Source organism: Sinohyriopsis cumingii, chromosome 7 (assembly GCF_028554795.1).
Source record: "Sinohyriopsis cumingii isolate HCF-2022 chromosome 7, ASM2855479v2, whole genome shotgun sequence".
Taxonomy (NCBI): Eukaryota; Metazoa; Mollusca; class Bivalvia; order Unionida; family Unionidae; genus Sinohyriopsis; species Sinohyriopsis cumingii.
Window position 1 is genome coordinate 50,600,080 of NC_142967.1, and position 16,507 is coordinate 50,616,586.

The 16,507-nt window shown below is 34.5% G+C and overlaps 1 protein-coding gene across 1 annotated transcript in view; it reads left to right on the top strand.

Moving 5' to 3' along the window:
• LOC149795207 (uncharacterized) overlaps nucleotides 1-6,807 on the top strand; it is a 44,522-nt gene extending 37,715 nt beyond the window's left edge. The window contains exon 9 of the mRNA XM_089964946.1: nucleotides 4,832-6,807. Coding sequence (XP_089821072.1) covers nucleotides 4,832-5,970 — 1,139 coding nt within the window. The 3' untranslated portion in view covers nucleotides 5,971-6,807. The remainder of the gene's footprint in view (nucleotides 1-4,831) is intronic.
• Nucleotides 6,808-16,507: the final 9,700 nt, after the last annotated feature.

Sequence of the window (16,507 nt, forward strand, 5' to 3'; positions counted from 1 at the left end):
TAAAGGTTCTTTGCATTATACCTAAGATATACAAGGTCTTTTTTAAATAGCCAGTATAACCAGTGAGGAAAGCCGGGGAAATTCTTTTTCTTTAGAATCCTAACCCTATGCAAAATGCAAAACTGTATAGCGCCACCTTAGCTGGTGCTCAGTCCTAATATGCCTCATGAAAGGAAAGTGGCCTGTCTATAATATCATAATTTTCTTTGACCTTATAATGAGCTTAATCAGTCTCAGAAGCAAATCTTGTATATACTTTATTCAAACAGTGCACCTCCAGATTGAAGATTCCAAAAAAGACAAAGGGATCTACCATATATATTCCTTTATAAAAGTTGAGCCCAACTGCAAACTGCACAGACCCAGATATTCCAATGTGCCAGATGATCATTGTTTATGCAGTTTGTTAGGAGTTATCAGCAGTACAGCCAACATAGACCATGATCTGGTGGTGCATTATGCATTGACAGATTAGGGTCTGTGTGATATGCAGTTGCATTCTACTTCTACATGAATATATGTGGTAATACTTCCTTCTTCTATTGTTTGTGATATTGTTAGTGCGCATTTATTATAAAGAATTTAAACTGTACACAGATTTACTCAAAATAAAAAATGTATTAAGTTCACAGTGTGGTCAAGACAGTAATTTCAAATCATTCAAAAAATTTAAAGTTTGAATAATGATGATATGACATATACTCATATGGTCAAATGGTCTTATCTTGTATTCCTGGAAATTCTTTTTAACCAGTTTTTGGAAGTCCTTTTGTCAGAGGGAGATCATGTTGTTAGTGGGTGTTTTTCTTCTTGCATTGCAGCTGCATGTAATTATCGATAGAACTTTGTGAGTACATTTAGTCTAACAGATTTCACTGGATTGCCATGAAATGTGGGAACTGTTATGGTCATCATCTGAAATGTGGGAACTGTTATGGTCATCATCTGAAATGTGGGAACTGTTATGGTCATCATCTGAAATGTGGGAACTGTTATGGTCATCATCTGAAATGTGGGAACTGTTATGGTCATCATCTGAAGATGCATATATTGACAAATCACTTTTCTTCTGCGATTTTTGTTAGAGCTTGTTCTCTTTTATATATATGGAGTTGGATCTAGTGTATGACAGAACCTTGTGAACAATAACTAGGCTTGGATCTAGTGTATGTCAGAACCTTGTGAACAGTAACTAGGCATTGATTTCATGAAAATTGGAAAATGTTATGATCATTATAAGATATTCATTTTGACAAATGACTTCCTTCTTTAATTTTTGTTAGAGTTATTGCCCTTTTTGACTTAAAGCCTAATGATGGAGTCTTGTGAACACAATCTGTTTCATTTTTCACCAGGCTGCTATTCTGTGGTCATCAACAGAAGATATATATATAACCAAAGCACTATACTCTCAGAAATTTTGTTAGAGTTATTTCCCTTTTTGACATAAAGCCTAATGATGGAGTCTTGTGAACACATTCTGTTTCATTTTTCACCAGGCTGCTATTCTGTGGTCATCAACAGAAGATATATATATATATAACCAAAGCACTATACTCTCAGAAATTTTGTTCGAGTTACAACCCTTTTCATCCTACAGCTGGATGCAAAGTAAGACAGAATTTTGTGAAAGCAACTTGCAGTTTTGTTTAACGTGGTCATAAAATGGCTTGTTGACCATTTTGCACATGATTTTACAGGGAGCATTCTATAATCAGGGCCTTTTAAATTTGTTAAGTGGATGCTGATTCAGTATCTAGTATGACCACTGTTTATAAAAATAGAAGAAAAAATATTAAAAACTTTTTAATCAGAAAACACCCAAGGAAATTTTTATGAATTTTGACAGAATGCATTCTGGCATGAAAGTCAGAAATTTGGTACAATAATGCTGGTCTGTCATGAAATATGACCACCATTACTAAAACGCCACTCAGCGGAATTTGCCCAAATTTAACTCAAAGCATCATGACATAAAGGCCTTTGAAAGCTGTAAAAATCCAGCCAATCTGCCACCAGTTATTGACACTGTATCTAAAAATAGAAGAAACTAAATGACTTCATCCCAGAATATGCTTAGCAGAATTTGATGAAATTTTACACAGATCATATAATGGCTTTCAAATTTTTCAGTAGACAGAAACCAAAAATTGGCATGAAGGGCTTTTAAGTCTGTACAAATAGTGCCATTTATTATCAAGTAAGCTGCTGCTGATAAAAATGTAAATCTGAATTAACTTCGTCTAAAAGCTGCTTGATAGATTTTGAACGAATTTGACAGAAAGTGTCCTTGCTTAAAGGTCTTTTACATTTACTGAAATGACACCTTTACTGAATCAGATCTGACCACTGTTAATAAAATGAGAAAACATTTACTTAACTATGTCTAAAAAAATGCTTTACAGAATTTGACCAACTCTGACAGAAACTGTCCTGGTAAGGTGGCCTTTCTATATTTGACAGATGATGGTGATGTTCTATCTGATATGGATAAGGTATAAATGATTGAAACCAGTCAGTCAACAGCATTGGAGGATGTTTGTACCAAAAGCTTACTACAGACCCATATACATTTTGTGGTGTGAAACAATTTACAGATGTATCGATGCATTGATAATTTTGCATTTCAATACATGCAACAGACATGATATTTCTCCATTTTAAAGTGGAATTTCTCCTGACTTGAATCAGATTCTTCTTGATATAGTCCATTTTTTATATCATCTCCGATCTGGTTTTTTATAAACGGTCTGTTCGGTCCCATTCTGCAGTGACACTTGTAAATTATTCATTCCATATATTAGTTAGCACACGACTCTCGTAAAGAGTATTCTGATTGGTTAAAGGTTTAAATTCATCCATTGAATCTTCGTGTAATGGAAACTGATGGCAATGGAAAGAAGAAGCCTGCTTGCAAAACATGTCATCTCGAGTTGTTGAAAAGAGAGCATGACACAGAAAGTTTAGATAAAGGTTTAAAAAACGTTTGGAAATGGGAATGGCTGGAACAAAAAGTTGATGGAAATTTGGTTGGTCAGTTTATAAGAAAACTGAACACTAGAGGACTAGCATTTTGTGACCTCTGCAAGAAAGATATGAATTATGATAATTGCGGTTGGAAATGTTTGGAACAGCACCTACAAAAGAAACTGCATATGGAAAAATCTAAGCTCAGAAGGCATCTGAAAAAAATGCAATTAATTCCTATAAGAAGAAAGATTTCTTGCACGAGAAAACAGATGTAGCCCTCTGTCAGAATATGCACACTGCATGTCGCCAATACAAGCACCAGCTTGAAGGGCTCTCACTGAGAAGGAAAAGAAACGATTGCACATTGAGCAAAAAAAGTCACTGGTGACAAAAAGGAAGGCTAAAGAAAACTTTGCCAAAACCACAATAAGAGCTCAACTGGCATATCAATAGGGATGTGTTAATTGGAAAAGAAGACAAGTGAATGTATGGGATTATTTGTATGTAGTTGATGTACTTGGGTGTTTATTTTACAGATTTGTTATGAAAAGAGAGAAGTATAATATATTTGCTGCAAAAATTGACAAGTTATTGTGACTTAATTACGATGTGAACACTGACATGCACATGAAATAACTTCAGGATCAATAGTATAAGAGACCAAATTCATATGACTATAAATATTTTAAAATTATTGAAGTAAAGTTGAACATTTTTGGTAAGTTTATTAGTTTTTCTGTTGATTAATCTGGTTTGTTTTATGATCATAAGTTGCACCAGGAGCAGTTTTTTATGAGTGTAAAATTCGTTTTTGGCAATGGGGGCTGTCGGCCCCCTGGATCAGGGGCACTACCTCTCAAGACCCTGGAACCCCATTAAAAAAAATTTCAGCTTTTTTTTTTATGGAAGACCAAAATCATGTCTGATCCATGGATACCAAAGGATGAGAACTGATTCAGATGATATTTACGTCATAAAATTTCTTTTAATCTTCAACTACTCAGAATAAATTTTAGCTGTTTGCCTCCTTGTCCCTTAAGTGTATTGATATGTGTCATATAAGTTGTATATCACAGTATATATCAGTACCCGCCATAGGTGTAATATTTCACTCCCAATAGTTTGGTCAACTCCTCTTGCATTTGTCTATAACTTGGATGTCAGCCAGGTGAGCAATCTCAGGTCACTTGGGATTCTTGATTATGGATCACTGTGAAACTTGTTACATATTATGGTCATTATCTAAAGATCTGCTTATTATTGCTATCTCGGAGCCCTGAGTGGCCGAGTGGTCTAAAGTGCTCTCCGTTACGGATCACTTTCATCTCACCTCTGTCTGTGTCGGTTCGAGTCTCGGATTCGGCCAATGTGGGTATGTGAGAAAGCTTGCCAGTAGCTTCTCAAGGGTCGGTGGTTCTTTCTGGGGATTTCCCAGGTTCTCCCTCCACCATTAATACTGGCCACCATATATAGTCTGTCGTGTGCTGAAAAATGACATTAAACAACAACAACAACATTATTGCTATCTCTTTGCTTCCCCATGTTTACCTTTTTTTACTTGTGGCTGAATTTTGTATATGCTTCGCCTCTTGATGTGAAACCTAGTACATATTAGGTACATTTTCAAATGATATGCAAGTTTACTAACCATTATACACACACAAGCATAAGATTTGTGCAGTTTTTTAAAACTATGGGCTTATCTCCCTAATAGGGGTGGGTAGGTGTAGCTTGCAAGAGAGGTAGAAATGTATTTAAAAGAGCACATTTTTGTGCCATTATTCTAGTTTTATAAGTAGGTCAAGTAGATTAGATAGGTGTTTTCACTGTACTTATTCTTGCATATCTTTTTGTTTTAAAGGGAAGAAGCCTTATGCTTGCAGCATCTGCCATGTGACATTCAGTGACCCGTCCAGTAGGCGTCGCCATGAAAGGGAACATGCCAGCAAAAAATCCTACACCTGTCAAGTTTGTCATGACTCCTTCAAACGTGCTGGGCAACTGAAAGCTCACTTGAATAGAAAACATTCTCAGGGTATTTCCTTAAAAATTGATAAGGATGGTTCTGTTGGGCCATTATTATTTACTTACAAGGATGAAGAAGAAAGGGCTGTGTCATCTGTTAGTGGTGAACAGCCTAGAATTGTTAAATTGATTAGAAACCTCCAGGACAAGAAATTTTTGACTCACCTTGTTGAGATTAGTCTGCCCACCAGTTCTAAGGAAGGAGGTGATGATAATTATAACAGTGGACAAAAAGTTCTAGAACCAGCCCAAACTATCATTATGACACCAGATGGTCATCTGACGGAAACCGTTGAATCAGAGAAGGTGGGAGAGGAATCGAGTCTTGAAGTGACAGAGGGAAGTGTTCCTATTGAGCTACAAGGGGTAGAGATACAGAATGGAGCAGAAGAAGGTCAAACCTATATAACCATAACTAACGTGGCAGACTTGGCAGAAAGTATTGGGGAAAAGAACAATTCAGATGGCGCAGTGGAGTATAGTTATCAGATTATTCAAGAGATCCCTTCTGCCGAATGTCAGGAAGAAGTGGTTTTGCATGTAAATACTGATGGAAACCATATTTCACAGGGTCAAAGTGAATCTGATCAGGATCATAAGAAAGATCTTGACTCCAAAGTAACTGAGGAGTTGAAAACTGCATCTTCAGATTCCATTTCAGCAAACCAAACAACCAGTGTAGACTATGTCTCCAATCCAGATTTTACAAGTCAAGATTACTATAATTGGTTATCTAGTTTTACAGAACTTTGCAAAGTGGTACCAATGCCACTAGATGTCTCCCTATTCCAGAAAATAAGCCAGGTTCACAAAACTCTGTCAGATGTAATGGCTACCCCATCTGGTGTCATTGCTGATATTGATAATTTTAGAGTGTTGATGAACATATCCAAGGACTTGAGTTCTATCATAAATGAACACTTACTCTATGTCATGCAAAATTTGAACGACTCAGAATCAAAGGAAAATATATAGTTGAAAAGCATTTTAGAGAAGCCGGATATTGAAAAACCAACCTTTTTAACTAGCAAATAACATTTAGTGTGTAGCATTTTTTGAGACATCCCATAAGTGTTCCCTCTTACCCTAGAATACCTTACTGGCCTGTTGGACAATCAGCTATAAAAAGTTCTTGGACTTCCAGAATGTTAAATTTTTTTATTACTGATCCTCCAGATTTGTTTTTCATAAGCTTTTAACAGTATCAGCCACTTCTTCTTTTTTTTTGTCAAACTGGCCCAGAAAATATGTGCAGAAGCAGTTCATATAAAATCACAGGACAAGATGAAATTTCAGGAAATACCTGTAATGCACACCTGTTTGGGATGAAAATAGACCTAAATCTACCATTGCATAAGATCTCAGCATAGGCTATTTATCTTGTTCTTACATTTGGAACAAGATTATTATGCCCAATCTGACATGTTGGTTTTCATAAGGAATTGCTTATATTTGAAAGTAGTCAGGGTAGCTCAGTTGGTCAGAACATCAGACTTTTATCCAGTGGTCATGGGTTTAATAACTGCCAAAGTCAGTTTGGATTGGCTACCTCTGTGTGTTCTTATCACAGCATAATATAGCCAATAATGTGTTAAAAGTGTGGTTAAAAAGAGAAACAAAAACAATCGTCAAAATTAATTTCTGCAAATATTACATCCTCATGGATGCTCTAATTATCAAAGAGATATACCTTACATTAGTGCTACTATTTTTGTCTTATAGCTTTTTACTGATATTTGTTTTTTACTATAATTGAACTTCTGAAAATAGTGATATAATTTAATTCTTTGAAATTAAAGCTGAAGTCAGTTACTCTTGCTGTAGTGTTGTTTGTTGTCGGGCTTTTCCCCGTCTTTTTCAAGCTCATTAAATAACCTATGTATAGACAGTACACCATCACAAGTAAAAAATTGTCAGTACCAACTAGCATGGATATTTCATTTGAAATCATAATTAGTACAGCACAGACTCTGATCTTCCATCGTATTATATTGTGGCAGATATTGATCTACATTTCTCATAGTTCTGTGAACATGCAGGAGTAAATGTAAAATGACATTACTACTTAAATTATTTTGTTCAGCCAGTACTGTTGTAGAAAAAGGGGAATTAATCATTTATTTCTGTATAACTTAAGAACTGGTGTAGAGACAATGGAATTAATTATGATGTGTGTGGTTTGGATTTTTAATGTAGCTTTATCAGTTTTAGTCATCTCTTACGATGTCTGCAATGTGATAGTTTATAGTGATGTCTAGCACTGGGGCATCATGCCGCAGACAAGTAGCATGATGTCCCACCTAGTCACATTATCCTGACGCCAGGCCAACCAGTCCTAACACTATCCTCTTAATGCTGAGCACCCAGTAGGCAGCCGTTAGTACCATTTTTATAAATAGCCCAGTTTCAAACCTGCGACCTCCCACATCTGATGCAAACACTCTAACCACTAGAGCAGTCAACACAAATATGGTTATTAACTTTAAAAAAGTTTCAAAATAAAGTGTGTATTCACACTGTATTAATAAGAAGCTTGTACCTATGGACCATGTACCTGCACAGCTTTAATAAACCAAACTTTAACTGATTTTAAGCTTGTCTGGTGCATTTTAGCGTTTTGCCATAAAAACTTTAATGAGTGAGATCAAGAACTGGCTTAAAATGTGAAAATTAACTACACGAGTCCATCACTATTAAACAACTTGATATAACATGGTTCATGATATAACACAGATATGGTCATAGACCCTGTTATATGGATAGAATTATATATTCCTTATTATTTACCCCAGCACAATGTGATCTTTCCTGTATCACTGTACAGTTTTGTGACCTCCAGCCCACTTTGTTATAGTAAGGGACCACAGCTGTGAAATTGGTTTTTAGCTTGGAGGGATTTCGTTCCCCCGAAGTTAATAGCATGTGACCTACTCTCTGTTGTAAAAATGTTTTGTTTTTGTGTAAGTGTGTGATCTGGATTTTTAATGTAGCAGTAACAATTTTTCAGTTGTATCGCTATGATGTCTGCAGTGTGACAGTTTATAGTGATGTCTAGCACTGGAGCATCATGCCACAGACATGTAGCATGATGTACCACCCAGTCACATTATCCTAACACCAGGCCAACCAGTCCAAACACTAACATCTTCATGCTGAGTGCCTAGCGAGGCAGCTGTTAGTACCATTTTTGTAAGCCTTTGTCATGACTAGGCTGGGTTTCGAACCCATGACCTCCCACAACCGAGGCAGATGCTCTAACCACTAGGCCACTGGATTTTGTGTTTCTGAAAAGAATCTAAAAAGTGCCATATTTTTGTATGTTTCTAACATTATGGCACTTTCTAGATTGAACTCTTCTGGCCTTTTGAATTTAAAAGGCCAAAAAAGGTATGTTTAGGGACATAACTCGAAGTCTAATCTTGAGATAAATGTTCTGTCAGAGTTGCTTGATATAGTTTGACATTTGCTGTATACAGGATCATTTCAGTATAAAATATTCGGCAAAGGTAACTCATCCAGTATTTCCATTAAACTATTTTATGAATTTGTAATCAATAATATGCAAGAATAAGTGCTGTATATAAAGCAAAGACAGATCTTATAATTGAGATTAAATGTATGTAGAGGGATACTGGTATTTGCTTATGACCACAAAATGCAAATGATTATCAATAATCTTGAAAGTTTTGCTCATCCTTTGATCCCATCTAATATAGTATTACCTGAACCATCCTACCCACTAGTATTTTCAATACTTGTATTATTTTGGGTGTTCAAAATTTTAGTGGATTTCGTATTTCCTACAAACCAGAGATTTAAATGCTTTACAAGCAATAATTCTTTAATAAAGATATCATCTAATAAAGATATCAGGACCTAATATTAAAGATACTGTAATTCTTCCTGAGGCACTAATGATAAAAGCAGTTAAATGTACATGACTTGCATAGAGAACTTCTAGATTAAAAACAGATGCTATAAATATGTGTATTATATTATGTAAAGTGCAGAGAATGTATATTACACCTAGAAACATGAGAAGTAGACTGTACACGCCCTCTTGATCAAGGTTTATGCTGTTTTATAGGAAATGTTCATATGTTTCGGCTTTAAAAGTATGTTTATATCAGACCAGATTATTGTTGGATTTTCATTCTATAAGATTGAACCCGAGCAGGAGAATTGTTTTATGCAGTGTTTATTTTGGCCAAGGGGTACTACACTGTGGACATTTGTGATTGATCTCATCTGATGTCCTTCATTTACTATTTCTCTCTTGAATTTTAACATATTTTGTCATTATTTTGGACAGTTTTTCTTAACTTTAAATGTGTTGTAGGCAAGTAGATATTAAAATTTCAGACATTTCAAGTTGGAAAATGGTTTTTAAATGTGTCATATGGTAAAATCAAGATTATCCTTGCTGTTACCATAGAAGTTTGTGGATTTAGAAAATATTTAAAGCTGTATTTCATAAAATTATGTATCAGTAGTCCAAAAGTTGGAAGACAGGCTTTATAAAATAGCGTACAAGATATGTGTGGCAAATAATATTTTATTCTTTATAAGAGATTGTTTCTGAAACTTGATGTGATACATGTATAATTAACTTGCCTATTCCAATCAAGACTTCATAATGTACACCTAAGTAATGTAACCAACTTGCCTATTCCACTCAAGACTTCATAATGTACACCTAAGTAATGTAACCAACTTGCCTATTCCACTCAAGACTTCTGTCAAAATGTACACCTAGTAATGTGTCAACATCAGAACTGTTTAGTTAAAGTATTGTGTACAAAAATTTCTAATTTTGGATTGTTAGTGGCTAAAGGTCTTTGTCTAGTTCCCTAGCAAGATTATCTTGAGGTTTATTATAGGGTTGATAAGCATGGTGTTTACTAAGAACCAACCTCGTTCAGATTGTCATTAGAATATTTATATTGGAACAAGAATTGTACAAAGTTGTATGATTTGTATTTAGGTCAGTCTTTGAGTTTTGTTGGTACAGAAGCCAGTGATTTATAAATGAGGTAATATAAGGGGTCTTAAAATAGATCCCTGTGACACACCCTTATTTTGATTGAACATTCCCAGTGATAACTTATTGGTTTCTCCCAATATAAGTACAATTTTAACCATAAAGTGATGCCTCAGAAAAATTTATATTGTTGCAGTTTTGATAAAAGTATATCATTCTCAACTAGATAAAGACACTTTTTATACCCCCACCATGAAAGGTAGGGCACACAGTAATCCATGTGTCCCTCTGTCTGACAGTCATTAATAAAACTAGTCTCCCAGTTTTTGATGGATTGCATGAAACTTGGTAAATATCAAAATCATCACTTAAAAATCAGCATATCAAAATATCACTTTGTTCCTGCAATATGTTAGATTGCCCTTTTTGCTTTGTTGTAGTGATGACACAATCTCTTAAGTGCAGTTAGTCTTGCAGTTGTTTGCTATGAAACATGGGAGATATTATCATCACCTAAAAATGCACGAATAGACAAATCATTGCCATCTATTCCTTGAGCCCAATGCTAACACAGTCTAATTGGTACAAAAAATCCTGCAGTTTTTGTATGAGTTGCCAAGAAACTCAGTATATATTTTAATTTAATGGTTGCTTCCTGAGATGTGCATATGAACAAATTTCTTGGTTTTGCGAGAGTTTTTGTTCTTTTTTTATTGTAGCCTAATGAAGTGTATGAGACTAGTCCTGCACTTTTTATGGATTGCCATAAATTTGATAAATATTACCATGATACCTGAAGATGTGCATACTGACAAATCAGTTCTCTTTAGTACTTTAGAGTTATGACTTTTTGTGTTGTAGCTTAATGCATTATATGAAAATCTTGTTAGCTTAGCAGTTTTGAAAGTTTTTCTTGCATTTTTTTATATTTACCGTGAAACTTTGAAATTTAGCACAGATTATGGTCATCACCAAAAGATGTACTTTTGACCAATCTTTGATTTTTGTAAGAGTTGCTGTCCTTTGATATACTGCTGGATGCAGTGTATGACAGAATTTTGTGAATGCAGCTACTTTTGCTGTTTTGAGTGGTGGGTTACTATAAAACTTGGTACATACGATGGTAATCAGCAAAAGATATGCATGTTGACAAATCATTTTATTTGCATTGTTTTCAGAAGAGTTATGCCCTGGTATTTTTACCTCGGATACATCTTGTCAAAGGGTAGGGGTTGGATGTAGGCATGAGCAAATTGTTCACTTATCTTCTCAGTAAAACTATTTCACCATTCTTCTTATCATTCAACCATTCATCAATAAATATCAACCATTAATGAGTATAATAACCATTAATGAGTATCATAACCATTAATGAGTATAATAACCATTAATGAGTATCATAACCATTAATGAGTATCATAACCGTTAATGAGTATAATAACCATTAATGAGTATCATAACCATTAATGAGTATCATAACCATTAATGAGTATAATAACCATTAATGAGTATCATAACCATTGATGAGTATCATAACCATTAATGAGTATCATAACCATTAATGAGTATCATAACCATTGATGAGTATCATAACCATTAATGAGTATCATAACCATTAATGAGTATCATAACCATTAATGAGTATCATAACCATTAATGAGTATAATAACCATTAATGAGTATAGTAACCATTATTGAGCATAATAACCATTGAGTATAATAACCATTATTGATAATAACCGTTAATGAGTATAATGAGAATAACCATTATTGATAATAACCGTTAATGAGTATAATAACTATTATTGAGTATAATAACCATTAATAAGTGCTGATTGATAGGAATGTTCTTTTCTTTTTGTAAATCAGACTGGGATGAATCAATTATGATGTAATTTTGAGAGATACTTATATAGATGCTTTTATACATGCTTTTCAGATAGTTTTGATGTTATTGACAAAAACATTAGCTTGCAGTTGTAAAGTCTTGCAACCTTTTTCTGCTCATGGTTGCAACTAAGCTATTTTCAGCTGAGATGGGATGATTCCCTTGCTGAGGCTTTGATTAACGTAATTAAGAGAAAGAGCTGTGAGATGAACACATTTAATTAAGATGAATGGGCCTATATTATCTGCTTGTAGATTTTAAAGCATGTAGTTGGTTGCAGTTCACAAGGTGCATCAATATACAATATGAACGGAAAACAGAACTGAAGATCTTGTGGTTAAATTTTAGTTACTGTACTTTCTGCTAGTTTAATACTTTTCTGCTGAGTTGCATTATATCAGATTAGTCATTTGTTTGAAGCTTTCAGTGAATTTGTTAAAAGAAATTTGCCTATCTTGACCATGTCATCTACAATCAGACGAGTTGAAAATGTACTGAATTTATGCAGATTTCTTGTGTTTCCAGATTTTACATGGACTGCTTGCATTTTCTGCCATTGTTTGTAAACCTTTCTCTTTGCAGTCATTGATGTGCAATTGTCTTGCCAGTATTGTATAATTTGTCCAGTCTTCGATTTTATGGAGAAACTTTTTTTGTTGGTTGTGCTTCATTAGTGATCTAGACAGGATTTGGACATTTCTCGCCAATGGTACAAAAATTTTCATGGTATCCAGCTATAGTATTGGATGCAGTGGTGTAGTTAGAATATTTCGGCCTCTATGCAAAGCTTACGATATGGTAGCAACATCCCTGATCAGGTATGAACTTGTGCAATTTTTAGTCTGTGTTTGTATACCTTTCAAGAGAGATGAGCCAGTAAGTTTTTTCTTCTTCAGCTTTCATCACTTTCCTCCTTCTGGTCTCAAATGTGGGTCCTGGGATTTTCTGGGCTAGTGATTTTGGGTCTGACTTGTTTTCATTTTAAATGATTACCACTAGGACCAGGGAGAGATCCTAGAGTTTTCCTGGATTTTTACTTCGGGCAATGATATATTTTGTTTTTGAATGATTAGGACCAAGGAGAGACTTGTCTACTGCGAGGATTACATTGAGTTGGGGACTCCATTTGGTCTACCAGTAGTCTTTTTCCTGCTTGCTGGTATAGTAATTTGGGGCTTTTTTGGGTATACCGGTAGTCTTTTTCCTGTTTGCTGGTATGGGATTTGTTCAGACTTTTATGGTGAATGTCTTTATTTGAGTTTATAGGGAGGCATCTTTCATTTCCTTCTTTTTGATGCACATGTCATTAAATGCTTTTGAAGCAACAAAATTTGCAGGGAAATGAGTGTTGATAATTTGCTTATACTGTATAGGTAGATTAGTAAATCATTCAGGTGATGACGATGTTGGTGGTGTTAATGACTGAAACCAAAGAGTTTTATGGTTTCAGGGTCCACCAAGCTTATTTTGTTTGTGCTGCCCATATGTGAATATCGTGTTGGGAGGTCACAGCTACTACTACTACTACTAATAGTAATAATCTTGTTTAACTCTAGTTTCATTTTCAACAAGTAACATTATCTGTAGTCAGTTATTCTTGTAACAAACAACAGTTCTAACAGCTGAGGCAAAGTACCTTGCTCAGGGGTATTCTGTTAATAGTAATCATTGACAGAAGTCTTAATTGGGGAAAAACAAGTATGTCCATTAATAGTAATCACTGACAGAAGTCTTAACTGGGATAAACAAGTAGACAGTGTCTGGTAGGATTAATCATTTACAGAAGTCCTAACTGATAAAAACAAGCAGGCAGTGTTTGTTAGGAGTAATCATTGACAGAAGTCTTAATTGGGAGAAACAAGTAGGTAATGTCTGTAGGAGTAATCATTGACAGAAGTCTTAATTGGGAAAAAGAAGTAGGCATTGTCTGTAGGAGTAATCAGTGACAATTCTTAATTGGGAAAAGCATATAGTCATTGTCAAGGAATAATCATTGACAGAAATCTAAGTGAGATAAACAAGTAGACAATGTCTGTAAGAGTAATCATTTACAGAAATCTTAAGCGGGGAAAAACATGTAAACAATATGTATATGTCCCTCACATTTAAAATGTCATCACTTAGTACCATGAAAAAGTACCTGACAAAGAACTCCAGAATTCTCTGCTATGATGCTTATATACTTACAGTGATTGATTACTGTTCAATAATATTGGGAAATTGTATTAGTTCCCAACTAGACAGAATTCACAAGCTTCAAAAATGAGCAGCTTGGCTGATTCTTGACGTTCACTTGACATCCCCATTGATGCATCATCATCAGACATGTCCACTTGATGTCCCCATTGATGCATCATCATCAGACATGTTAACATGATGTCCCCATTGATGCATCATCATCATCATCAGACATGTTAACATGATGTCCCCATTGATGCATCATCATCATCATCAGACATGTTCACTTGATGTCCCCATTGATGCGTCATCATCAGACATGATCACAGAATTAAAATGGTTAAGAACAGACAAAAAAATAAATTTTCTGAAAGCAGTTTTGGTGTTTCATCAAAGGAGATGTTCCAGAGTACATGACTCAGTTATTCCACAAAATGTCTTCTCCCCATAATCAAATATCAAATGTTGACAACAGTTTAGAACTACCAAACCCATGCATTGAACAATTCATTAGAAGTCTACAGTATTAAAGAACTAAAATGTGAAACTCACTTCCTTCTCACATTTGATCTGTCAATTCAGTTAAATCCTGTTTTAAACAAATGTACATGCAGCATTTGAAACCAACAGATTAACAAACCAGAAAAATATGTTTTGAGTTCTGTTATTTATCACAGTGTTACTCTTCAAATTTATCACTTGCATGGTTTGCATCTTTCATATTAGCATAAATGTAAAAAAATATCTTGTATATATAAATTCATTTTATGAACATCTCTACTTTTGTACCTAATGTTCTTGTTTGAAAAAGTACATGCCACAGTTTTGCAAAGCAGAGGTGATCATTAACGGATTGTATACGTGAAGCTCTTGCCTAAGGTCATTTTCAGAATTCAGTTATAGGAGAGATGAAATAAAAATATATCCAGTTAAATTCTCTATCATAATGTGTATGTATATATATATATATATATATATATATATATATATATATATATATATATATATATATAGTAGAGAGCCTCATGAGAGAAGCCCCAAGTGGCAGAGTGATCTATAGTGCTCACCTTTACGGATCACTGCAATCTCACCTCTGTCTGCGTGGATTTGAGTCTTGGATTTGGCCTGTGTAGGTATGTGAGAAAACTTGCCAGTAGCTTTTCATGGGTTGGTGGTTCTTTCCAGGGTGTTCCTGGGTTCTTCCTCCACCATTTTTACTGGCTGCCATATATAGCCTATCTTGTGCTGAAAAATGGTGTTAAACCTTACAACAAAAAAGCCTCCAGGGAGATCAGTTGTATTTAACTACTAATTGAGTTACCCTCTTTAAGTAAGGACATTGTTATTATTATTATTATTCAAATTGACACACAGATGAACTGAGTTTTGAATTTGTGACCCATTGTCATTTTATACCCTACTGACATGACTTAACCATTCTTTTTCTAATGTCTGCTCACTCAGGTTTACATAAAACTTCATAAAACATTTAAACCCTAACATATTTCCTCATTTGTGTGTGTACAGTTAATGTGCTTTTCATGCAATACAAGGTCACATTCATTTCAAAATCATCCCCACCTGACGCTTATACACAAATTTAAATGCCAGCTGAAGTCTTGTGAAACCATAAAAACTGATACCTGTGAAAATAAATGCATGCACTTTATGGCACTCTCTCACTATAAGGCGCTTCATTGTAACACAGTTCCTGTTATAAGATTAATATAGTCATGGATCTCATTTTATTAAGTAGTAGTAAATTATAGGTTTAGTGTACCTCATGGTAAGACAGTTTCACTTTAAGGTGGCATACTCCTTTAAATATGGCATTATAATGAGGGAGTGTTGTATATTTTAACTCCGGCTACTTTTTTTGTAGATTTTATAAAATTGTCTTTCAATATAGATTTCTATAAACATTTATTGCTTGTCAATGAAAAGTTTGACTATGTATCAACTGGGTATTATAATTGTGTTAATAAGAGGCTTCCTTATAATGAAGTACATCATAAATACAATTTTGCACCACTTAATGAAATGGGATCCATGACCATACTGGCTTATAACAGGAACCATAAAAATGAACTGCCTTATAGTGAGGGAACCATTATAATCAAAAGGGTTGTTTCTAATTTATGTCATCAAATCTGTTATCAATATTGACCCCTTAATATACAGGGGTTATTGCCCTTGTATTATTATTGTCAAACCATGATGTAGAAATGAGCAGGAGGAGAAATGTCAATTTCTGCTTCATATTTCACATTATGGTAGTTATATTTTTCAAAATTGCACATTTTTTAAAATACATTTAAAATTCCTTCTTATAAATAATGTTTGCTCACTCTCCTATACTTACCAGTTAAAGTAAAATCCCAAAGTTCTGTTATGGGTTTAATGCCCTTGTTCAGCATGATCAGTAATACATAGCCACAAGCAAATATACTTGGTAAAGGAAGAAC